At 41.7% G+C, this 27000-nt stretch overlaps 1 protein-coding gene across 2 annotated transcripts in view; it reads right to left on the reverse strand.

The window, feature by feature from the left end:
- Positions 1-26489, reverse strand: part of SMPDL3A (sphingomyelin phosphodiesterase acid like 3A) — a 34027-nt gene extending 7538 nt beyond the window's left edge. The window contains exons 1-6 of one of the 2 annotated variants that reach the window (XM_072141665.1): positions 26315-26489; positions 21262-21475; positions 20769-20913; positions 14395-14491; positions 12522-12703; positions 1753-1933 (exon numbers count right to left, since the gene is read on the reverse strand). In XM_072141665.1, coding sequence (XP_071997766.1) covers positions 1753-1933; positions 12522-12703; positions 14395-14491; positions 20769-20913; positions 21262-21475; positions 26315-26411 — 916 coding nt within the window. In that variant the 5' untranslated portion in view covers positions 26412-26489. The remainder of the gene's footprint in view (positions 1-1752; positions 1934-12521; positions 12704-14394; positions 14492-20768; positions 20914-21261; positions 21476-26314) is intronic. The other variant, XM_072141666.1, reaches the window with a different exon arrangement.
- Between the last annotated feature and the right edge of the window lie 511 nt (positions 26490-27000).

The raw sequence follows: 27000 nt of genomic DNA on the forward strand, positions 1-27000 counted from the left end.
TCCATCCTAAAAATCGGTCGTCCACATATCTAAGCCATACATATACTTGTTGGCCTAAAGGGTGGATTTGGAGAAGTTTTTCTTCAAATGTGGACATAAAAAATCCACTAAACTTGGAGCCACAGGGGACCCCATAGAAGTTCCCTGTAGCTGCAAGTAGTAATCCGATCCAAATCGGGAATAATTTTTCTTGAGTATAATCTCCAGCAATGTCATAATAAACCTAATCTGATAATATGGTAATGTGGGGTTTAAACATAATTTTTCTTTTACTGTAAGCATTCCTTCATCTGTTGAAATGCGGTTAGACAAACTTTTAATATCCTTCATATGGAGAAGATTTATTTCTGAAAAATCCAGTGTCTACCAAGATGTGTGTTAATACATCTTGGTAATTTTTGAACGATTGATTGTAAAAAAAAAAAAACTGTCGATGTAGACAGCCAAAGAATACAAGGGACATTTTGGGGGTGTTCCCTCGAAACTTCACGTATGGCACAGCTCACACTTTAGAATCATGGTCTTGTCTGCTGTAGAGTCTATGCCTGCTATCCACTATGAGCCTTTATACCACACATGATACATTTCGGAAATGAAAGGAAGGAAGGCAATTACCTATCCAAACAGAGTTGCAAAGCATTTTTCCTCCAGTAGGTATGACTCTTAATTAATAGCGGACTGCTCCAATACTAATTTCTGAATATCTGAAATACTATTTGCTGAGTATGTAATATGAATATGAAAAATTGACAAAGTAAAGATTTTTGTATTTTATCGTAATTTTTACTAAAGAATAAGAAGATAAACTACTTTTTTCTGCATGGATATTTATTTTTTCTACAAAACAAAGGTCGTCATTAATGGCACATTCCCAGATTGGGTTGAAGTTACCAGTGGAGTGTCACAGGGGTCAGTATTGGGGCAACTTTTTAATAATTTTATTAATGACCTTATAGTGGGTTTACACAGCTAAGTTTGAATATTTCCAGATGCAGATACTAAGCTGTGTAAAGTAATTAATACTGAGGTTGACAGTATAGCATTACTGAGGGATTTGTGAAAGCTTGAGCAGTAGCCGGAGAAATGGTTGATGAGGTTTAATGTAGATAAATGTAAAGTTATGCACTTGGGTCATGGAAACAAAAGGTACAATTATGTTTTAAACAGTCAATTACTTGGTAAAACTGGAGCTGAAAAAGACTTGGGGGTATTGGTGGAAGGTAAACAAAATTTTAGTGACAAGAGCCAGGCAGCTGCTTCTAAAACAAATAAAATCATGGGATGTATCAAGAGAGGAATAGATTCTTATGATAAAGACATAGTTTTGCCATTATACAAATCACTGATCAGGCCACACATGGAATATTGTGTACAGTTTTGGGCACCAGTGTATAAAAAGGACACAATAGAACTGGAATGGGTGCAAAGGAGAGCAACCAAGATTATTTGGCGAATTGGGGGAGGGACTAGAATAAATGACAGATTACAAAATTTGGAATTATTCAGTTTAGAAAAAAGACGAATGAGGGGAAACCTCATTACAATGTACAAATACCTGAACGGGCAATACAAAGTTCTCTCCAAAGATCTTTTTATACCTAGGCCTGTGACCAGGAGAAGGGGGCATCCTCTACGCCTAAAGGAGAGCCAATTCAACATAGACAAAGGTTCTTTTCTGTAAGAGCAGTGAGACTAACTGCATAATTGAATGAAAAAAGTTGATCTCTTACAAAGTGCAATGAATAATCTTACCTTTTTCATCTAGAACAATCATGATACTATCACGGTGAGTATGTCCATAAAACTGTCCAGCAATAACATCACTATAAGTGCGGAAAATATTCACCAATTTGTCATTGAATTTTTCTCTCATTGCCGTTATGAAAAGAGTAAATGGAAGAGCTCCAATAGGAACATGAGCAATAATGTACACCTATAAAAGGAAACATTAACATTATTCAGACATTGTATAATAAAGTACATATTGTGAGAAAGTGAGAGGTGTCATTTGGGAAAACCGCTATCTGTCCTACAGGCAGATGAAATGCATGTGGTAAAAGCCCTGGGTTTGTCTGCAGTAACCCAAGGGTTAATGCAGACATGTGATAAGCAGGAATAGTCTGTTTGGTCTGATTTGGCCTAGCACATTTGTAATGTCCGTACTGGGCCTGCTTATTATGAAGTAGGGGTAGGCTGGTAGTAGGACTCCTACTCCACCCGGGTTTCGGTCCTGGGTTTTTGAATTGCCCAAAGGTGGGTCACAGGCCTTGTTAGGGCCTGAATTCATCTGCAGGCCAGAAGCAGTAGGAGAGGCCCTACCTGGAGAGCTGAAGGCGAGATTGCATTCTCACAGCAAAGGTAACTGAGGGCCTCTTGTCTTGCTGCTGGCCAAGAGCGGGTGCCAGGCAGCCTGGTACCCGGATAGCTAGGGTCCATCAAATGTATTAGACAGTGCCTAGCCGGGCAGGAATTACTTTTGTAATGTTTTTGCATGTGCCTAAGCCAAGGCTGAATTTGTGTTCTGTTTTACAAGTGTGAATAAAACACTTAAGTTGGACTTTAAACCTGTGTGTGTTCCTGCTTCCTGCACTGCTACCAGTCAACTACCAGAGCAATTCCCCACACATGGTGGAGGATGTCGACAGCGCTGAAGCTGCAAGCCACAGCCATGGAAGAGTTAATAAAGCAGCTTGTCCAGTCCAATCTGCAGCAGCAGGAAAGGTATGAGAGGACAATTGCTGCACAGCAACAAGCCATCTTGCAGCAACAGCAAAGGCATGAGGAAGCCAACTTGCAGAAGCAGGAAACAAACAGATTGTTGCTGCAGCAGGTGCCCTGGCTGCCCTGCTCAGCAGAGGACTGCCCCAGTGATGACTGTGAAGGACCCCAGGAAAGAGGTCCGTAAAGCCATGACAAAGATGACAGCAGAGGACAATGTGGAGGCCTATCTGACAGGGTTTGAGAGGGTGGCCACCCGTGAGAGGTTGCCACAGCAATACTGGGCAGAGGTGTTGGCCTCGTTCCTCGTCGTTGATCCCCAGCAGGCATACTATGATCTGAGTGAGGAGGATGCCCAGGACTACCCCATGGTAAAGGCAGAGATCTTGGCCTGACTACGTGCTCAAAGAGTGCACGACTGGAGTTATCAGGAGGCACTACCACCGAGGGAACAGATGCACCAACTGATTCACTTGGTCCGTAAGTGGCTCCAGCTGGAGACATCAACCCCAGCCCAGATTGTGGAGAAGGTTGTTTTGGACCATTTCATGAGGGCCTTACCGGGTGAGATCCAACAATGGGTGGGACATGGGGAGATGGGGATGCCGAGGCACTGGTGGGGTTGGTGGAGAGGTTTTGTGCCACTCAGTCCCTAACAAAGAGAGCCCCTTATACCCGGGTGGTCCCTAAGGCATGAAAAGTCATGTTGACCACGAGTCCTCGGGGCAAGACAACTCCCAATGTCCGGGATGTACCCCAAGGGAGGAGGAGGGGGGAGGCTCCCACCTGTTGGACCTGCCATGAGCCAGGTCACATTGCAGCCCATTGCCCCAATTCCTCAGAGCCCATGGACTTCCCCATGTTCTGGACTCTATGGCGGGGAAACCAAGAGTTGGGGGGTTGTTCTCCTATGTTGTCTGGTCAGATCTCTGAACCCAAGCCTGATGACCTAGACTCTGGAGTTCCTGCCGTAGGGGTGGCCACCACAGAAGAAGAAGAGGGAAATGTAATGTCTCCCCTAGATGTTATGGCAGGCAAAACTGAGGAGGTGATGACAGGGCCACAGTTGTCAGATTTGGAGGTATTCTGTGACAACTTTGGTACTGCACAACTCCAGGACCCCACTCTGGTCCGCGCCAGAGAAAATGTGGTAGAGATTAATGGTGTACCTCAGCACCCAGGTGCAGATAAGTTGTTCCCTCAAGTGGTGGTAAATCAGGAGTTATTGTACCGCATTGATAAGGTCCACGGTGAAACCCGGGAGCAGTTAATGGTACCTCAGCCATATCAATAGATGGTGTTAGACCTTGCACATAAGCACGTGATGGGAGGGCACCTAGGAACCACAAAAACTCTGGAACGCATCTTGCAGTGTTTTTATTGGCCAGGAGTGTATGATAGGGTAAAAAGGTATTGTGAAACTTGCCCGATTGTCAATTGCATGCTCCCATGGTACACTTTCGAAGTCCGTTGGTACCTCTGCCCATTATTGAGGTACCCTTTGAAAGGGTCGCCATGGATTTGGGCGGTCCTTTGGTTAAATAAGCTCGGGGGCATCAGCATATCATGGTAATCATGGACTATGCTACCCGATATCCTGAGGCCATCCCACTACGGCACACCTCGGCAAAACTAATTGCTAAAGAGTTGTTTGCCATGTTCTGCCGGGTGGGACTTCCTTAGGAGATCCTCACATATCAGGGGACTCCTTTTATGTCATAAGTCACCAAGGAGCTATGTCGGCTCTAATATTAAACAGTTATGCACCTCTGTGTACCATCCTCAGACGGATGTATTGGTAGAACGGTTTAACAAAACTTTAAAGAGTATGCTAAAAAAGGTGGTAAACAAGGATGGGAAGGACAGGGATGTACTGTTGCCATATTTAATGTTCGCCATCCGAGAGGTCCCACAAGCCTCTTCTGGGTTCTCGACGTTTGAGTTAGTGTATGGCAGACATCCAAGGGGTCTCCTGGACATAGCCAAGGAGACATGGGAACAAGAGCCCACCCCCCACAAAAGTGTAATAGACCATATCGCAGAGATGCAGGACAGGGTGGCAGCCGTCATGCCCATTGTCAAAGAGCATATGGAGGAGGCACAAAGGACTCAAAGCCGGGTTTATAACAGGTCAGCAAAAGTAAGGACCTTTAATCCCGGTGATCGTGTCTTGGTGCTAGTCCCCACTGTAGAAAGTAAGTTTCGGGCTAAATAGCAAGGACCATATGAGGTTATAGAGAAAATAGGAGAGGTGAACTACAGGATACGTCACCCCGGACGGAGAAAACCCGAGCAGACTTATCATGTAAAACTGTTAAAAGCCTGGAAAGACAGAGAGAGTCTGCATACAGAGATGGTTCACAGGCTGCAGATAAACCTGTAGCAGATGCAGAGGTGCGAATAGCCCTTACCAGAGGACAAGAGCGAGAGGTTCGAGAATTTGTAGCAAGAAATACAGATGTGTTCTCATAGTTGCCAGGTTACACATCTGTAATTAAACATGACATTGTCACTGAGCCAGGGGTAAAGGTAAGATTAAGGCTGTACAGAGTCCCTGAAGCTCGTAGACAAGCCATATCAGAAGAAGTTCAGAAGATGCTGAAACTAGGGGTTATTGAGGAGTCCAAATAGAGTGTTCTAATTCCCAAATCGGATGGGACGTTGCGTTTATGCAACGATTTTAGAAAATTGAATGAGGTGTCTAAGTTTGATGCCTATCCCATGCCCCGGGTGGACAAGCTTATTGAGAGACTAGGGGGAGCTCGGTATTTTACCACGTTGGATCTAACTAAAGGATATTGGCAGGTACCCTTGACCGATAGGGCTAAAGAAAATACAGCCTTTGTTACCCCTGAGGGCCTTTTTCACTATGTTGTGTTACCGTTTGGGCTTCATGGGGCCCCCGCTACCTTTCACCGGTTAATGGACATAGTGTTAAAGCCACATAGGAGATACGCCTCCGCCTATCTAGAAGATATTATCATCTACATCCAAGTCTGGGAGAGTCACTTGGCCAAGGTACGGGCCAAGGTACTCGCTAAGGGCAGCGGGCCTGACCGCAAACTCCAAGAATTGTGCGCTAGGAATGGAGGAGATACACTATTTGGGGTATGTGATCGGTTGAGGTATAATTAAACCTCAGGTCAACAAGATTGACACTATACAGGGTTGGCCTCAACCAGTGAGCACAAAACAAGTCAGAGCATTCCTGGGCATTGTTGGGTACTACAGACAGTTTATACTGAAGTTTGCCACCGTGTCCGCTCCCCTGACAGACCTGCTGAAGAGTAAAAGATCTGTCATGGTGCGGTGGAATGAACAAGCAGAAGGTGCTTTTTAGACATTGAAGTCTGCGTTGTGTGGATCTCCCGTCCTCATTACGCCAAACTTCAAGAGAGAGTTTATTGTGCAGACGGATGTGTCAGATGTAGGACTGGGAGCTGACCTCTCTCAGGAGGTGAATGGAGAAGAACATCCCATTACCTACCTGAGCAGAAAGCTCATGCCAGCAGAGAAAAATTACAGTATAGTAGAGAAGGAATGTCTGGCGATAAAATGGGAATTAGAGTCCCTAAGGTACTACTTGCTGTGACGACAGTTCCGTCTAAGAACTGACCACTCTCCTCTCACATGGATTAGTAGAACTAAGGAGAAGAATGCCAGGGTCACTAGGTGGTTCTTGTCCCTCCAAAATTTCAGTTTCACGGTGGAGCACAGAGCCGGGAAACTACAGGGCAATGCAGATGCCTTGTCCCAAACGCATTGCTTAATGTCAGGAGTTCGCCCCGGTGGGTCTGAACTGAGGGGGAGGGTATGGGAGAAAGTGAGAGGTGCATGTGGTAAAAGCCCTGGGTTTGTCTGCAGTAACCCAAGGGTTAATGCAGACATGTGATAAGCAGGAAAAGTCTGTTTTGTCTGTGTTGGCCTAGCTAACACAGACACATTTGTAATGTCCGTACTGGGCCTGCTTATTATGGAGTAGGGGTAGGCTGGTAGTGGGACTTCTACTCCACCCGGGCTTCGGTCCTGGGTTTCTGTGTAGCCCACAGGTGCGGGTCACAGGCCTCGTTAAGGCCTGATTTAATCTGCATGCCAGAAGCAGTAGGAGAGGCCCTACCTGGAGAGCTGAAGGCGAGATTGCATTCTCACAGCTAAGGTAACTGAGAGCCTCCTGTCTTGCTGCTGGCCAAGAGCGGGTGCCAGGCAGCCTGGTACCCGGATAGCTAGGGTCCATCAAATGTATTAGACAGCGCCTAGCCGGGCAGGAATTACTTTTGTAACGTTTTTGCATGTGCCTAAGCCAAGGCTGAATTTGTGTTCTGTTTTGCAAGTGTGAATAAAACACTTAAGTTGGACTTTAAACCTGCGTGTGTCCCTGCTTCCTGCACTGCTACCAGTCAACTACCAGAGCAATTCCCCACAATATCAATACTATGATGGAAGTATGGAAATGTAGTAGGTACTCTACTCTGTTGAGGTTAAAGAGAAATGATGACCAATCTTTCACATAGGTCAATAACAGTATCAAAATTTGTCAACATGAAATTGCTTGGTGGTCCAGTGCCTGGCCTGCTGATCCTATGTTGCATAGAAATGAAGCAATGTTGATTCATGTAGTGTCTCCAGTGCTTGCATCAGGATGAGAATGATTTATTCTTTTTGTGAAAAAAGAAAATTCAGGTGTGGTTAAAAAAAAAAATTCTAAACCATGAAAGCTAATTAAAGTGGGAAGCCAATGGTTAGAAGTCCAATTTGAATTAAAAATAATCACCCTCATCCACAATGCTCTACACAGTGCTCCGCCTCCCTACATCGTCCAACACATGCTCATCAAACTTCCAGTGATCTAAGATTATTCTCCACACCTCCCACTTAAGTCTCCAAGACTTCTAATCAGCTGCACCAATTCTCTGGACTGCAACTCCCCCCCTATCGTTTAAGGCAGGCTCATCACACATAACTTTCTTTTCACTACCCTCCATGATCCACCACTCCCACCCCTACTTATTTTAGAAACCATAGCCATTTTCTATTTTAAAAATCCATGTTATTGTCTACATTTAAGCTTATTTATTTTGACAAACATTTTTCAAAAGCAGTTTAAGTTCAAACTTCAAGTAAAGTTCAAACTTTCATTGAACACAATGATTGCATAGAAATGTGAGCTACAAAATTATTTGGACACAATCCCTTAATTCAGGGGCCCAAAAGTAATGGGACAAATGAATAATTGTAAAAATGTTAATTTCTAATACTTGGTTGAAAACCCTTTGTTGGCAATTACTGCCTAAAGTCTTGAACTCATTGACATCACCAGAAATGGTTGTGTTGATGAAGAAAAAAACTAATTCTCAAAAGAGACGTACTATCTCAAATATACTTAAGCTTGCCTCAAAAAGGTATTGCCTGATTTTTTCACTCTTCCTTTTACTGCTCTGACAGTTTTCAGTTGCTGTTTGTTTGTAGCCTTTTTGGTCTTTCACAAGTGAAATGCATGGTCAATTGGGTTTAGATAAGGTGACTAACTGGGTTGCTTTGGCTTTTTGTTTTGGTTCATTGTCCCTCTATTATGAAAAGCTGACCAATCATACAGTAGGTCTCAGAATTCATCGTCTCTACTGTCAAAAGAATGTTTTTCCAGAACTTTTTTAGATATCTTTGTTAGATATTTTAGCAAAGTCCAATCTAGTTTTTTCATTCTTGAGGCTTATGTGCAGCTTGCAGTCTTCTTTTTATGGTGGATTTGTATATTGATATGCCTACATCCTGGAGAGTGTTGATCACTTAGTTGGCTTACTTGGCTTGGTGAAGAGGAAACTCTTCACCAAGGAAATTATTGCAAGCACCACTGCTTAAATCCAGGCCTTTTAACTGCTTTATTAGTCCTGACATAATGAAAGAATTGCCCATGAAACAGCACTTAAGGCAATTGTCCAATTACCTTTGGTTCCTTTAAAAACAGGCTGGCACTTGTTAAGAGTGAGGTTCACCCAATGCAGTTCATACTGCATCTGATCAGTTTTGAGGTGGTTTTTGATGCAGTTTCTTATTGAACTCACATTTATTTAAAAGATTTCCCATTCAAAATAAAATTCACCTGTTCAGTTCATGTTTTTTCACCTGTTCAACTGAAACTAACCCTATAGAACTCAAACTCATAGGCCCTTCATCCCATATTAATGTGGATGCCCTTAAATGAAAGCTGAAAGTCTGGGCTTTACTGTATATAATTATAACCTGTAATATATTTCAGTAAACAGGTAAAAATAAACCTATGTATTGTGCCAGTGTCTAAATAGGCCTAACTGTATATTTTTTTATTTCTGAAAATGCAAAAATATGCTCATACCTCCTGTTATGTAGGAGATTTTTTTGTAACATAATAACAAGGAAAGTTAGCCTTCAAGTTTAACAAAGAATTTTCTGTTTTTGTTGTTTCTGCATAAAACGTTCACTTTAATCTTTGACACTAATCATTTTCCACAATATTCCAGTTTCTTTTCCTCTAACTAACCACTAGAGGGAGACTTACTCCTACAAATTCTTTATGTAACCTACTAACCTGAATATTACTTTTGGCATTAAAATGCTACTGTACAGGAGGCCACTGGAAGAAATGGTGGTTTTTATTTAGAATAATTAACACTATTTTTTGTTAATATAAAAATCCTATACTACAAACTATGAAAAATGAATAAAGGGTAGGTGGTAATGCACAGCAAAAAATTTCTTATTTTTTGGTGCTCCTGGGTGGGGGGGATAATGTCTCCTATATATAATAAGGGGTTGGGGGGAATAGTGGCTCCTGTATATAAAGAGGAGACGTGGGGATGGGGGGGGGGGTAACAGCATTTTGCTGTCAGGCTGTTCTGCTACTACTTACAATAGTACTTTCATCATTCAGATGCAAGTACTATTGCTTACAGCGCCCCGCAGGACATCCTGTGCAACGCTGCTGTGACACAGTGCAGAAGCAGCCTGGAGGAGGATGAGTGGGAGCGCCACAATCAAAGATGTGTCTGGTCTCCCTGAAGGTGCAGGCCCCGGCAGAGTTGAAAAGAGAATCCCCGCCCACCAGCCCGGGCCTCCTGCACAGAGGAGACAGCTCCATCGGCCTCTCTGATCCCCTGCCTGTCCCGTACCTTATGCTGTGTGTATATAGAGGTATAACATGTAATAGCTGTATATGTAACAGGTATGTGCTGTATGTGTGTGAGTATATATTATATACATGTGTAATAGGTATGTGCTGTATGTAATGTATGTATGTATGTGAGTACATATTATATACATGTGTAATACGTATGTGCTGTATGTAATACATACATACATGCATGTATGTGAGTACATATTATATGTGTGTGTAATAGGTATGTGCTGTATGTACGTGAGTATATATTATATACATGTTAACAGTCCGATTGTGGAACAGCTCAGCAAGTATAATGGATCAAGTCCAGTGGTGGGTGCACGCCTCCAACAAACCCGATCCACCGGTTTGTAAGGTCAGATATCCAAAAAAAAATCCAATGAGGCAGCACTCCAGGAGTGTTTTTGGATGTTATATACATGTGTAATAGGTATATGCTGTACGTAATGTATGTATGGGAGTACATATTATATGCGTGCGTAATATGTATGTGCTGTATGCAGGGCAGCTTCCCTCATGCTTCCATATTTTATAGTGGAAAAAAACAAATCAGGACATGGCTCTGCTGCCTGCACAGTACGGCACCTGTAATTCAAATGCTACAGCGAGCCTAGACACAGAGCTAGTATCACAATGTATGGGGGAGGTAGGAGACACTAATGGGGGTATTATACTATGTAGAAAAGAATTTCTCTGCCGCAAATTTTGGGAGGTAAGGAGCACAGTTGAGGCTCTGTCACCCAGGGGCCTCTTTAAACCTGGAGCCGGCCCTGATCTTAGGGGTTTAGCCAATGGGACATAGCGTCTGAAATCTGTGCCAGCAAAATCTGCCAATAGATGCTCCTTCCCTTTCCAAGCCCTACAGTGCACCCCTATAGCAGTTTGTGACCACGTGTGGGATATTACTGCATTCAGGAGAAGCAGAGTAACAAACTATATGGTGCTTTCACTTCTTTTACCGCTTCTAAAAATAAAAATTTAGGGTACAAAGGAAGGTTTATTGGGGAAAAGATTTTCAAACTCAAGAGCCAATGTAATGTAAACATCTGTGGTGGTTAAAAGCTCAATATAAACCTTGATAAATTCTCTGGGTGGTGTAGTCTCCAAAAATAGGATAATTTATAGGGGTTGTTCACTGTTCTCGTAGCTCAGGAACTTTTCAAATGTGTAATATCACCTAAAAAACAACATCATGAAAATCTGCCCTCTAAAAGCTCAATTTAAATTTTTAAAAAATTTTTGGGAATTTGGGCTGGCTGACTGCTGGGGCAGGGGGATGGTTTTAGATGCATAAAGATTGATTTAAATACATTAGTGCATTTTAAATATCGTAATTCTAATATAATTCTAATATTAAATATAATAACAATAGGTATCATTTTTCTCACTCAGTGCTACATGAGGGACTTCTTATTCCCACTCCTGAGGGCACGGGTCTGTTTGTGGCCCCCAAATTGCATAGATAGCCTTAATTTGCATTTAAATAGATAACCATAGCTTATTGGTCCCCCACAGCCAGCACCCCGTGCTATGCCTCTGCATTATGCAAAGCAGTGTTGTCAAAGCAGAAAATGGAAAAATACCGGGACAAAGGCACAGTTATTAGGACAGTGTGCTCCACCAATAGTTACCACGTAAGCAGATCATGCAGAAAGTAAAGGTCATTTGGGGGCGATTTTGGCTGGTGATTGCTAGCTAATAGCTACTTAGCCACTAGGGGGAGCTCAATGAAAATAGATTTGTACCTCATTCCGTGAGTTCACCACATGTTGTGTTAATAATAATAATCTTTATTTATATAGCGCCATCATATTCCACAGCACTTTACAAAACATAGGGGACATTTACAAATAAAATAAGACATTACTGAGTACCAACAGTCATATGTGACAATAGGAGGTAATGCCAATCCATAGCCTGTTTTATCATATAGATGTGTGTAAAGTGAATGTATCCATGTATCAAAACCAGCTGTCTTATATGAATACCTTTGAATAATACGGTGTTCAGAATGAGCATGGTAGTAATAATGCCCATTGCTAGAGTGCAAGTTATTTTGGTTTTTAAATGTACAACTTAATCAAAAAATGATTGGGTAGTCAGATTTCTACTAACTTTTGCTATGGGTCCTCATGACATTTGGTCAAGTCCCTGAGCGAAATTGTTGGAAATTCTACATCTGTACATGTGTATATATGTGCATGTATGGAGGAATATTTAACAGATTAATTCTCACAATATAAGCAAACCTATTTCATTTTATACCTTTCTAAGCCAAGTACTCTCCAACCTAACTAATCTATCAAAGTACATCCAAAGCTACAATCATACACTGTTCTGCGGCTTAAAAACTCAGCATGAGCAGTACACTAGTACCCTTGAAGGCATGGCATGCACACGCATCACAGGACTTAGGCACCAACAGAATGTCATAGAACACATTCTAGTGAACTACTCTAAAAGGACTAAAATATTGAATATCATCAGATTATAGAAAATATTAAGATACAGTAAACAATTAAGTAGCCTTAATATGATGGTCAACTAATACAAAATGACCAAATGCCACTCCATATCTACTCCTGCACAGATTATCTTGTCAGCAGTTAAGTAGTTTACTTGATATAAATTATTATTTTCACAAGTTTGTTACCTTTTCATTGTTTTGGCGAGAGAATTGTAATGTTTCCTCCAGCCATAAAAGCTGATCCGCAGGGTCTGTTATGTTGAGCGTCACTTTATTTGGATCATAGTACAAGTTTGTGTTTAAGCTAATGATTCGGAGAGGATGTGAGGTCTTGCTACTGGATTTGTAGACCTGTGAATAATATCCACCTGCCATACAAAACATGACAAACAATCTGTATCATTTAAAGGTAATTTGAGCATCTGGTAATAAGTTTATAATATTTTTACATTGGTGTCTTATGTTGATCATCTAACATTAGCATTTGCTTACACAGTTGGACCTCTGGTGAAAGTCTCTGGTTGCTTTACATTAGTCCCAGGCTGCAATGATCCGCTTTAAGGTGTCTTTAAAGGGAACCTACCACCACGAATCTACCTATAAAGGTAGATCGGGTGGTAGGTGGATCAATAGGACGTGAGGATAGCCCTTTTAAGGGCTAATCCTCACGTCCCCGCAATGTTTTGAAAAGTTTTATTGCCCCAATATTCAAATTTCCTTATGCGGCTACTGGGGCGTGGAGTATCTGAGGTTACACGAGGCGGCTACTCCACGTCCCGGTAGCCTCTTTTCTCCTCCTACCGAAAATCTTCGGCGCGCAGCTACGAGGAGCTGCGCAACCTCGTCCGACGAATCTGCTGTCTGCGCATGCGCAGAACAGCAGGCCCGTGCCTGTGCAGCTCCGGCTTCGAAGCAGTGACCGCGCAGGCGCAGGCCTGCTGTTCTGCGCATGCGCAGACAGCAGATTGGTCGGACGAAAGGGATGGCTGGCTATATATATAATACTGGGGGCTGGCTGTCTATATGCTACAGTGGGCTGGCTATATACTACTGGGTGCTGGCTGGCTGTATACTACTGGGTGCTGGCTGGCTGGCTGTATACTACTGGGGGCTGGCTGACTGTATACTACTGGGGGCGGGCTGGCTGTATACTACTGGAGGCTGGCTGGCTGTATACTACTGGAGGCTGGCTGGCTGTATACTACTGGAGGCTGGCTGGCTGTATACTACTGGAGGATGGCTGGCTGTATACTACTGGAGGATGGCTGGCTGTATACTACTGGGGGCTGGCTGGCTGTATACTACTGGGGGCTGGCTGGCTGTATACTGGGAGGCAGTGACCAATGCATTTCCCACCCTTGGCTTATACTCAAGTCAATATGTTTTCCCGGTTTTTGGTGATAAAATTAGGGGTCTCGGCTGATACTCGGGTTGGCTTATACTCGAGTATATACTTTGTTTGCTGATTTGCCTCTTACTGTTCAGGAGCACAATGAGGCAGAGGAACTATTTGGAATTATGTAACCCAGGGACTGCCTGTATTGTATTCAATAGTGTGATTTGCATGATGCTTGTACTCCTCGTTGCTAGTAATAAAAAGTAACTTAAACCATATCTTTTTTGATCGTCTTTATTTTTTACCTTGTCAATTGGTGAATAAATACTGTATCAACTGATATAAATTGGTATCTTCTCTGCATGTCAGAGAGGGAGTAAAGTTGTTACTATTGATAGACAAAAGCTGACAAGCAAAATAACACAAAGGATTATTAGACTGGGATGCACTACAGAGAGTATAGATGAAACATAGTGGTGTTATAAAATATGTAAATATTTATCATACTTAGAATGCAAATGCTGTATGCAAAGTATTAGTAATGGGATAATCCTTTTAAGCAGAAGTGGCCCCGACCAACTCAGTGTCAGCGCTGACAATATGATCTGTATTGTACGTTTTGTAAGTTTATTGAGTAACATAGGAAATTTTCTGAATTTTAAACTTTTGGTTTCCTTATTTGGTTAAGTCACACAAGCAGTAAAACATGTAGCACAGAAATACCTTTGCGAAACGTCTTGAGAGCTTCTTCACACAACCATGGTTTCCAGAATTCTGCCACTGCTGTATATATCTCACTTCCTGATACTGGTAACTGATCCTAAAATACACAGGGAAGAGAAGGTTAAGAAGATGATAGACTACAAATGAAGATGCAAAGAAAGTAATGGGTTCCAGTTTTTTTAATTAACAATTTTAGAGTGAGTTTTCACATTCACATGTCAATGTCATTTCCTCACTAATTTGGGGAAACACGACATGGGACAAGCTAGCACAAATGAAGATGAAAAAGTGTGGGCAGGAGAAAGCCAAAAAAAAGTGAATCAAGTCCTGGCATGTTTGAGCCAGTTAGCAATATATTGAAAGCATGAGCACCTTTAAGGGGTTTACCTATGTAAGCAGGGTTCTCAAAATTTAAATCTCCTAGTGATCCAAACATGATAAAGATAACTTTTACCCACTTTGTAATTCTACTCAGATTTTTGCCTGCTTTTGTTCCTGTCCCTGCATCAGATGCCCAGTCTAAGATTCAGATCGGTGGGCGTGTCACATGATGAGCGGTCACATGGTGCAGAGTATGCACTTCATGATTCCTGTCTCTGCAGTGTATGTGCATGTGAACCTACTGCTTCTGCTGCTGTGTGCTGATATTTCCTGGATTATCATGGTTTAGCTTCACTTTCATTTAGTTTTCTGCTTCCACTTATATCATCCCACATATAGAAAAAGAGATATGACATGAATATAAAATCACTAATGAGATATATATATATATATATATATATATATATATATATATATGTTAGCTAAAAGAAAGAGATGTCACCTATCCAAATGCACACACACCTCTGCTATGTCACATAACCCCTTTAAGTAGCGGAGATGTGTGGGATTGGTTATCCTGGTGTAAAAGTTTACTTAGGGCAGTGCTGGTGGAGGCTATTTAAAAATAATAAACGTGTACTTACCTCGTCCGGTGCTGCTGATGTCCTGCGGTCCGTCTCATATGTGTGCCGGTTTGTTTACAAGGATGCACAGGGAGCTCCCTGCTGGCCGCAAGCTCCCATCTGACACCATCTCCCAGCGCTTACAACGCTAAGAGATAGGGATGGATGGGAGGCTCCCTGTGCGCGGCCGGAAGCTCCCTGTGCACGTCTTCTGTGCCCCTGTAAACAAACAGGGGCACGGATCAAATGGACCGTGGCGCGGGACATCGGCTAAGCCATAAGTAACTTTTTATAACAGGATAACCCCTTTAATATCATGTCACATATATGTCTTCTCATCCAATGGCACCAACCCTAGCCCTGCTCCTATGGCACTAACTCTAGCCCTAACTCTAGCCCTGCCATGTGACGTTACCCACTTACCCTAAAACTAGGCTTACTAATAAGACTCCTCCCTGAACACAAACTGAATTCTCCCCCTTCAATACACATGGACTTGCATAGCAAAGTGTACATGGAATTGCATTTAAATCTCCCCCCCCCCCATGGTACTGTGCAAAGAACTGCCGATCTCTGCTTCTCAAGACCCCCTCTTTCCACCAAAAGACCTCTCGAAGCCCCCAACTACCTAACCCATGGCTAACACAAGCTCCCCCTCTTGCACAACCTAAAGCATGTACATACCCCTGGTACCACTACAGCTCGTAGTACATGCTCATAGTACACACTCATGTATGAGCATGACGTACTGACATGGGAGATGTGCGTTCATGTAAGGGAATCCCAGGGAGAAGCATCGTGGGGCAGACCCTGCATGGAAGCAGAGTAGAAGGATGGGGAGCCAGTGCAAGGCAGAGCATTATGTGATGGTGCCAGGATAGTGCTGATGTACAGGCACATCATAGACAAGAGATGCAAGTTAATAACATCAAATTACAACATACAGTAGGTTATGTTTCTGAATGTAACTAAAGAATTTTGCCTTCATGGGAATACCCGTTTAATATCACTCAGGGCTTCCACTAAGAATTTTGGGACACTAGACTGACAAGATTGTTGGCCCTTCCCCCACAATTTAGTTCCCATCTTATTCTATTATGCCATAATCACATATAAGTGCTTCATAAACCAATTCTCCTACATACAGTTCACGAGAGTTAATTAAAGAAAGTACATCACTCCAAATTTATTACACATACTGCACCCCCTGAACCGATTACATACAGCAACCCCTAATTCATTAAGGGCATGTACATAAAGCAAATGCTTTAAGACTGCATATACAGTACTTACTGTATGTAGCCCCTGCACACTCTGCCCTCCCAGTAGATAGGAAGCCCAAAACACACTACCCCCTCCCCAGTAAATTGGTAGCTCGGCACACACTGTGCCATCATCAGTAAATAGGTAGCCCACACACTGCCCCCCCTGTTGATAGGTTCCCCTAGCACACAAAAAAAAACAAAATGACTCACCTTCTGCTGCTCCAACACAGCTCCTCTTCTCCCTTGGATTCCTCAGCAGTAGAGCAGGCAGAACCAGCACCATACTCTCTGCCCGCGCACACAAACACTATGAAATGACCTAGTGTGTGCGGGGACTGCCTGCTCTACTGCTGTGGAGTAATGATTTTATTTTTCTATTGCCCACCTAGCCCTGATCAGCGTTGTGTGTGCCTTAGATGCACACACCGCTGATTGAGGCCTAGGAGTCGGACTGCAGTTTGGGTTCCATGTAGTGGCCACCTAGTAGCTGGCCCGGAACGGCTATCCGAGTATTACCCCTATGATGGTGGCCATAATGTCACTAACCACTTGCCTGCCCCCAGCTAATCATGCAGTTAAAATATTCACACCAGAGTTTTCAGAAAACCTATGTTTATGGCAAGTCCTGACGGCTAAAATTTTTTTTGTTTTCAACACACCAAAATGCATGGAAATTATAGGACAATAAACAACATTTTGTAGCATCTGTGTATTCTATAGATGTATATAGACGTATATATGCCTACTTGTCTTCCGGGACAATGGACTGCTTTCTGCTTCTGTACATTGATAGTGGTAGCCTGACTAAAGCATGCTCTAGAGCAGTGGTGGCGAACCTATGGCACTGGTGCCAGAGGTGGCACTCAGAGCCCTTTCTCTGGGCACCCGCACAATCACCCGAGAACAGAGCACTCAAGGCCTCTTGCAGTCCCAGGACCCTGGAAGGAACCTACAATGATAATCCAAAACTTCTTCTCCTTCTTTCTACTGTATTGGTGTCCTCAGTTGCCTTTGCAATTTAAACCTGTGACAGAGCAGGGAGTAATAATTTACTGCTTTAATTGTCTCATTGGCACTTTGCAAAAAATACGTGGGTTTTGGTTGTAGTTTGGGCACTCGGTGTCTAAAAGGTTCGCCATCACTGCTCTAGAGTCTAGAAGATTGCAGCAAATACAGTCTTTCCCTTTATGATCCATATCTAACATTGGCTCAAAGAAACGGCATCAAAAACTGCATTAAAACAGCACAAGTGTAAGCACCCTAGGAGACTGCAGAACTAACAGCATTCAATAATATTGTATAATTTATAACCTAAAAAATCGTCTCTGTTCTTTCCTCTAGGGGTCTCATTAGCAATAACAGTGTCAAGTGTTATTGTACATTCAGCTGCTAGAACCATGGTGAAAATGTAATCAAGGTTTGTTTGAAAAAAAAAAGTCACCAATTCACTAAAGACCTTAACTCCTCAAACGCCAGATGTATTAACTCCTTAAGGACGTAGCTCAGCCCTATTTTTTGTATTATATAAAAATTATATGGTTATAACTTTTGAACACTGTTACTTATCAAAGCAATTCTGAGATTGTTTTTTCCTCACATGTTGCACTTCATTTTAGTGGTAAATTGTGGCTGATAAGTTTTGCCTTTATTTGCAAAAAAAAAAAAAAAAGAAAAAATGATGAATTTTTTGAAAAATTTGCTAAATTCGAAATCATTGTGTTTTCAGGCAGATAGATTTACCACCTAAATATGTTGCTGAATAACATTTCCCATATGTCTACTTTACATTTTCATAATTTTTGAAATGTCTGCATAATTTATTTTGATGTCACGCAGCTTACAAATCGAATATTGGTTTTTCCGTATTCTCTATTTTGGGGATTAATATTGTTTTGAATGAAATTTTACATATTTAACATAAAAAAACCCTATATAATCAACCCATTTTCAAATCTGCCCCCCTCAAACTATCAGAAACAGCTTTTAGGAAGATTGTTAACCCCTTGAGATCTTCATAGTAATTGAATCAAAATTAAGGTGAAATTTAGAATTGTCAAATTTAGAAGGTCAAATTTTGTCGGTTATACGTTCATTTAGCCCTAAAATTTACACATTTCCAAAAGATAAAAATAGAAAACCCATCTTACAATTTGTTATGCAATTTCTCGTGAGTACAGAGGCCCCCTCACGTGGCCATTACTTGTTTCATGGGCACACAGGGAGGGAAGGAGGGACCTGCAGCTGCCAGGATTTTCATTTTCTCTTTGACTCCTTTTGTAGACTATAAAATGTTCTCTTTTTCGTTATTGGGGCATTTTTTTTTCACGATGAGATGCTTTTTCCAGTGTTACCATTTTGGGAATGGTATCCCCTATTGTTGAAAATTTAGGAACTTTTTTTTGAGGACAGTAGTAGAAAAGCATCAATTCTGTACTGGAATTTTTACTTTTTTTTGGTGTTCACTGTATAGCCTAATAATCTTTTTTTATTATTATTTACAAAAACAACATACAAAACTTACATATCGATCACATCTGACATAGACAAAAATACAATTACAAACCAACCAAAAAAAAAAAAAAATAGTATAAACTGTATAGCCTAATAATCATGTTATCTTTATTCCATGGATCAATACGATTATGGAGATACCATTTTTTGGCTATGGAGCTGTTTGATCGCTTGTTTTTTGTGGGACATGTTGTACTTTGCAACAGTATAATTTTGAAGTACATATGTTTTTTGTATGACTTTTAATTGCATTGGAGTGGAATCTCTCATCTCTAATTCCAGCCATGTACTTTCCACATCAGCTGTATCACATCTGTGTAAGTGTATAAATGCATACGTCAGTGCATAAATGTCTGTATGTGTGTAAGAGTGTATAAATGTGTGAGTATACATATATGTATATTTTCTGAGGGGGGGGGGGTAAGGGGTCCAATTCAGAAGTCTGCTACGAGGCCCTGCCTCTCCTAGTTAGCCCCTGTGTTGTCATCTTCTTATATATGTTATCCATGGCCTACTTATTTATAAGATCAACTCTTAATTTATGTTTATGAATCTAATGGGCTAACCTCAGTGATGTGGCTTTACACACTGTTACACTGTCCCACCCTCGCCACTGTTCCCTCAGCACTTGTAGAGTGAACTGGAACTGTCACACTTTCACTATGTCTATTTCCCAGAAGAGAGTTACTATCAGGTGGAGCGAATAGATTCCAAGCATCACAAATTTGTCAGGACAGTCCAGGTTTTTCACTAGTTTCCCAGGCAGGTGAGAGATTATCCCATTGTGTCCAACCTCCTGCCCCCAGTATCAAACACACTAGAGATGCAGAGCAGACATGTGTGACGATAGTACCTCCCCCAGGCTGGCCGCTCCCTTTTCCAGTCAGCTCAGAGCTGGAAGAAGAGGAAGCAGGGCTTCTGCGGGGGAATGAGGGAAAGGTAAGTAACAGAAACAGGAGAGGGGCCACAATATGAGGGATATGAAGGACAGGGGCCACAATGATAAGGGGGAGGAATAGATGGCAGGAGTACAGAAAGCTATGACATTATAAGTAAGGAAAGATAAATAAGTGGGGGACCAGAAGTAAAGGGAGTATAAAATAAAAGAGGGGCATTATATGTTGTTGAGTTGCAATAGTGGTATTATATGGGTCCTTGGGTGGGGGTATGTCCAGAGGAAGGGGAGAAAATACTATGCGGTGGACATTAAGATCGATATTATACTATGCTTGGGGGGGTGTGGCTTTTTTTGTCCCTCTTTAATTTTGGGAGGTATAGGAGCATATAAGATTAAATGTAAGAGGAGCAAGTGATGAAACCAGAAAAAGGGCTACAGAGGGCAGTGTATCCCACTAGATAGACTATGTGGCAGGAGCACCAGCCTTCCTTGACCCCAGAACAGAATTTACAATTGGGAGTATGTATTACACATAAAAATGCTAAACACTCTTGAATAAAGTTGGAGGCAAAAGGCAATTAAATTAATATTTATCCACCCAACAACTATTATACTGCATCTGACAGAAGGAGCACTAGAAAATGCTGTCTGTACATAATGAAAGTTTTCCAACATAATTAATCACATTTTTTATATTCACCTCAGTATAGACAGAGGAAGAGTTAGTTGGGATTCAACAAGATAGTAGAAAAATACCTGGGGCCAGTAGTCATGATTACCAAGGGCAGGAAATACAAGCATATCCGGTAATAGGCTGCGAATGGTTGAAGTCATATTCCCAATGACATCTATCACCATTTTTGTGGACAACTGATTTACAGGAACATGAGGAGGACTGTCTCTGTGGAAGAGAAATATGATTAATTTTAGACAATTTTATAGATTTTCTTTTTGTATATTTTTGAGTTCTTATATAAAAAGGCACAGTTATGCCTCTTTGTCTAATCAAAATATTAAAACAGCTATTACAGATATACTCTATATGGGAATATGACCAAACTAGATAAAATCTAACTAATAATTCTGTAGATATTTTTGGTGTCACTGACTGCAAATAATAGAAGGATTCCCTAGGATTGTTCAGGTAATGTTATACCTGGCTTCAAACTTTATGTCTAGCAGTGCATATGATATGACTCCTTAACTGTAGCAGCTAGATAACCATTTAATAGCATCAGAAATTATTTACCCAGTCCAGATCATGAAATCAACTTTTTGTCCAGATGTTTTTATATACTGGATTGATGATAAGATAAGTCCATATGGAGAATCGCACATAAAGTCTCCAAATATCCCAGGACTCGAGGCCTTGGCACCCTTTGAGGACAAACATACTTTTGTGCGATCATCAGTAAGGTGGTAAGAATAATCCAAATGAAGATCTGAAATATGCCAAAACTGACCTATAAGGAAAGTAGAGGTAAAAGTTATAATTATTGCAAAAAACTGAATTGGAATATTTTGCTCGGTTTAGTGTATAGAGAGAAGACACTTAAGATGCGAAGATATGTGCACCCCATTTCCCCATTTATCAAGGCTTGTAGGCAAGGCCAGGAATTGGGACTTTTCACCTGTTACACCACCTCCATAGCCATGTCTCTAGGCAATAATATCCTGACGGTCATGCCTTCAGTCAGGATAAATAGAGGCAGAGGACTAGCTGCTGTGTGTATTCTTTGCAATGAATACAGCTCACCCCCTCTCCAAAGGGAATGGTGTGGCCAGGCCGTACATACGAGGGGAGTTGGAATCTTTTTTCCGTGTACGGCGAGGTACACTTGTGTGGCACCATAGCGGTTCCTGACCACATATAAGTCCCCCACTGGCTGTGTGAAAGCAGCCTAAACGTGCAGCTAGTTGTCCCAGAGACAGAACCAGGGAGAATATATCCCTTTAACAGTTCTAGTCATAGTTAAAAGTTAACAATGACGTAGCTTGATGTTGTTTGTCTAAAAACTTTAATGAGTTATTTTGAGCCATAACTTTATAAATGGTTTTCTGGTGACACAACCACAAGCAATGTCAAAAGTCAGGATTATAATTTCTATGTGGATATACTGGTTGCTCTAGAAACAATTCCACTACATAGTTTAAATTGCTTATGGTAATTATATGGAAAAGTCATTTTCTCTACATGATATCTATTTAAATATATCCTGCATTATATGTTGTGTTATTTCTCAATCCGTAGTATTTATGAAAACTTTTATAAAGAGAAAGGGGAAATGCTGTCCATGGTAACTAGTCTGATAATTGCTAAACCTTTTTCTAAACTGAAATTTGAGTAGTTTTTCTTTGATTCCTGGCTTATCCTTTGTTTTCCTATAAAGTGTGATAGATTTAAAGAGAACCTGTCACTAATTATTCATATATACAACTAGTGACAGGTTCCTATAGAGCCCTATTAACTAACTGACCCCCTTCTTTTAGCTAAAAGTATGTGGCTGTATTGTAAACTGGAGTGTGCTACCACCTGACCAGGGGGGAGTATAAAACACATAGGGGCAGATTTACTTACCCGGTCCATTCACGATCCAGTGGCGCCTTCTCTGCGGTGGATTCGGGTCTTCCGGCGATTTACTAAGGCAGTTCCTCCGACGTCCACCAGGTGACGCTGCTGCGCTGAAGAGCATCGGAACGCACTGGAGTTCACCGAGCCATCCTGGATGAAGGTAAGCGCGTGTCCCGCGACACTTTTTTTTTTTTTTTAAATGCAGCGTTTTCTCCAAATCCGTCGGGTTATCGTTTGGTCACGCCCCCCCCCCCCCCGATTTCCATCGCGTCATGCCGGCGCTGATGCACCACAATCTGATCACATGCGCCAAAAACCTGGGGCAATACAGGGAAAAAAAATCGGCGCAAATCGGAAATATTCGGGTAACACGTCAGAAAAAAAACGTGAATCTGGCCCTTAGTAAATGACCCCCATAGTCTGTCAGCAGTCCAGACCACATGGTCTGAGTAAAGAGAGAGATAGGGTGTGGAGTACGCCTTCAGTGCTGCCACAGAAACCAATCCCAGGAACTGAGTCAGGAGATTCTAACCAGAGCTGCAGCTTCCACAGTTTGGACACAGCCCTATCTCAATTATCCCAGGCTGCATCTACTACTAGGCTGGTGCTTTATTCCAGAGGACCACTCTCCACAACCACTTCAGTACCAGACTCCAGATCTGCTGTTTGACCGTTTTGTCCTGTTGCCTGCTACCTGTTGTTCAATAAAGAACCGTGGGTGGATTTGCACCACAGTCTCCCCGATCCATTATCCAGGGACTCATCTTACAGACACTCTTGCACACACCACCTGCTGAAGACCTGCCAGGCTGTAGTACAGCCCTCCAGTCCCCATACCAAGCACCAAGACATCAGCGTGCCCTAGGCGATAATCGCCAGCCACTCCGGTATTCTGGGCCCCGGTTGCCTCAAGGCCCCAAGAAAAGGCTAGGCCCTGGTGGGGGGTGTTGCGCATAGTTTTAATGAAGTCTTCATTTTGGATGGGTTATTTTGCATGACAGATTCTCTAACACTTATGAGAACTCAGTTAAGACTGTCTGACATACATTAGTTTATGAAAAGGAGGCAATTTGATATTCACTTACGATGGATTCTAAATTCCATTTGCTTCCAATGTTTGATTTTTTTATGTAGAAAGTGAATGGTGAATGAGAGCGGATAGTACTGACAGTTCACTTACATGCTCAGATTTTGATATCTGTGCATGAAATGTTCAAAATCTCATGCTTTCTCTTTCAGCAAATTTTGCAAAAATATACAGTGAAGTGTGTACACATTAGGACACATTAGGCATTAGTGGGTTTTAGGACATTGTGTGCCTTGTGGTAACTTTGTGATCATTTTTGCAGCCCCTATCTGTGCGGGAGGGTGGGGGCCTAGCTGCTCTAACTCACTACTCACTCATTGAGCTTTTATGTAATCTGACAACTAAGTGAGATTATGTACACTATTCAGGCTATATAGGATTCAGCAGAGATCTGCATCTTGTATTGTAATTTATACACATTGAATAGGACGACCTGCAATACGTACAAAAGCTCCATTTTGTTCTTGATGGAGCCGCAAAAAAAATTTAACTGTTTGCAATACATATAATGCTGGGGAAGCCGGTTTTTATTCATTTACATTTAGCCAGTTGTACTTTGTAATTCTTTTTCTTATGGACATGAAAAAAAATACAAAATTTAAAAAAATGCATTTGCATATAACACAGATATAACAACATGGACTGCAAATTGACATGTTTTTTTTGAGTTGCAACAGACATGATAGTCTGAAGGAACCCTACGTACAGTCCAGGAAACTTGCTCTGTGCATAGGAGGGATTTTCTGGACCGAACTGACATGCTGAGTTCAGTACAGTGGTACAATGGTAAGTAAGTTTGGTCCAATAAATTCCACCAATGTTTTTCTCACATCGTAGTGTTTGTGGGTAACTGGCCAAAGGCAAAGAATGAAAGTGTTTCTGGGCAAAAAAAGCAGACTTTTTAAAAATACCTTTAAGGTTCAGTTCACAACTGCATCAAGAGTATTACGGAAACTAAGAACAGTACAAAAAGTCTCCATTCACATTCTCCATTCCATGTACAGTAGCTTGCCTTCCTTTACAATAGTGTAAAAAGGACCACTGGCTGCTGCGTTATTTTTGTGCTAATTCAACAGAAGGGGAATGTAATCTGCCGAACGCAAGTGTAAACTGATCCTAACACACAGAATAATTCCAAATGGTCTAAAAAAGTATAGGCGCGCTGTTCTGCCTATTAATAGGCAGGGGAAAAAAACTGACCACAAAACAAGTTAGGCCCTACCACAAGATAGGGCCTAACTTGCTTATCAGTGGGGTCTCAGTGATGAGACCCCCACAGATCATAAGAATAAGGGGGTCCAAAGTACCTCCATCAGACCCCTTGTTGCTCCCCGAGATCAGTGGGGCAGATGGCTACGCATATCTGTTTTTCTCCATTCATCTCTATAGAGCTGCCAGAGATTGCCGAGTGTCCCAGGTTTATCACAGGGTTTAATGTTGGATGATAAATCTGTTTTAGTATAATATATTTCCCATGTAGACACTCATAGGAGACGATAAAAGAGAGTCATGTAGAGAGAGACATTTATTAACTGTGCCCCTACAATGACCAATATAGCCAATCAAAGCCATGGCTAGTTGCTAGGGGCACCATTTTCCCGGATTGGATGTTCGGTAATATGTCAGAGCCAGGAGGCCTAACTCTGAACCCAAACATTGGGTCAGGTCATCTCTAATAGGTATCCCATATACCTAAATACACACAGCAATCCCCATCTGTTAAATCATAAGACACTCATACACAATACACATATAATCCACACACATATAGACACAGAACAACATATATATATATATGCTCTCCAGCAGCAACTCCCCTTATTAATATACTGTCCAGCAGCAGCCTCCCCTCATTCATGAAAAGTCTAGAAGCATCCTCCCCTCAAGAAGGAAATATCCCAACAAGCCCCTCTCCTCATTAAAAAAAATAGTAACAATTAAAAATAAAACTAAGTACTTACCTCCTACACTCCAGCTTCCTTTTCTCCATTGACTCCAATGCAGCAGCACAGGCAGCTATAGGTCCACAATCCAAAATAACACAGATTGGCCAGAGCAGAGTTACTAGGGAATTCAGTAGAGAATGCAGACTATTGCAGGGACACTGGATTGTACAATGATGTTTTCTGAGTAAAGAACATGCACTTTATATACTTTGACAAGTGCCAAGTACTTTAACTCCATTGATGTTTGGGGGTGGTCCCCACAAGAAGTGACATGCACACTTTAAACTGCAATACCAGAAACAGCCTATGAGCAAGAGTGGCAGGATCCAGGCAAAAACTGACAAACGCATTTGCTTTAGACAACCCCTTTAAAATCTAAATGTGGGAGAAGTTCAGTATCCTGAGATGTGACCATTTCCAGAAATTAGGAGAAAGGTCCCTTGTTGTCCTTATCAGTTTTCATATCATGGGAATAAATATAAACCACTCATGAGCTTGGCAAATTTGGAACAGTTTTGACATGTACATTTGCTGAACAAGAATCTATATTTGTTTCTATCAAAGAATACCATTCACTGCTCTGTCTTTGTGACTGTATTGCTACTGACAAGAAGATACTAGCAGATACTTGTATCATTTGCCTGTGTAACAATCCAACACACTCCCCTGCTGACTGCCCAGCGGCCGCTGTACTGACCTGAAACGTCTTGTGTTCTGTAATCTTCAGGCGTTAGTGGAATAGCCAAAGTAGTCACAGGGGCAAGAAGTAGCATCCAGACACTAAGAGACCCCATGTTCTCGCCTTGGAGATCTGTGATCTAGAGGCTATTACTTCACATAATTTAAACTTCCTTGTTTACTCAGTGATAGGCGTGAGTAACTAACTTCTCAGGTTACAGGAGTTAACCTCTTCATGTGTGATAGCAAATAAGAAACAACATGATACAGGCGAGAAACCCTGGGGGTAATACTGTTGTCCTATCCATAGGATACGTTACCATTAAAAGGGTTGTCCAGTTGCTGCAAATAAATGTTATTGTTTGTATAAGGAAAATTTATACCATTTTCCAATATATTTTTCTGCATCAATTCCTCACTATTTTCTAGATCTCTGCTTTGTGTCATTCATAGTTTACTTCCAACGGATAGAAACCTGTCCCTGGTCACACAGGTGCACGGCTCATTATAACACATGGCTCTGGTTACTCTCTATGATACTACTGGCTCATGCATTTGTGTGTCCATCAGATTTCCATGGACAGATTTCTTTCCACTGGAAGTAACATATAGTGTTCATATATAGCGTATGCATTTTAGTAAACGCAATGGAAACACAATGTTACCTCAACATGAGATTGCAGCCTTTACATGGCATTTTAAAAA

This window comes from Engystomops pustulosus, chromosome 3, assembly GCF_040894005.1.
Source record: "Engystomops pustulosus chromosome 3, aEngPut4.maternal, whole genome shotgun sequence".
NCBI lineage: Eukaryota > Metazoa > Chordata > Amphibia > Anura > Leptodactylidae > Engystomops > Engystomops pustulosus.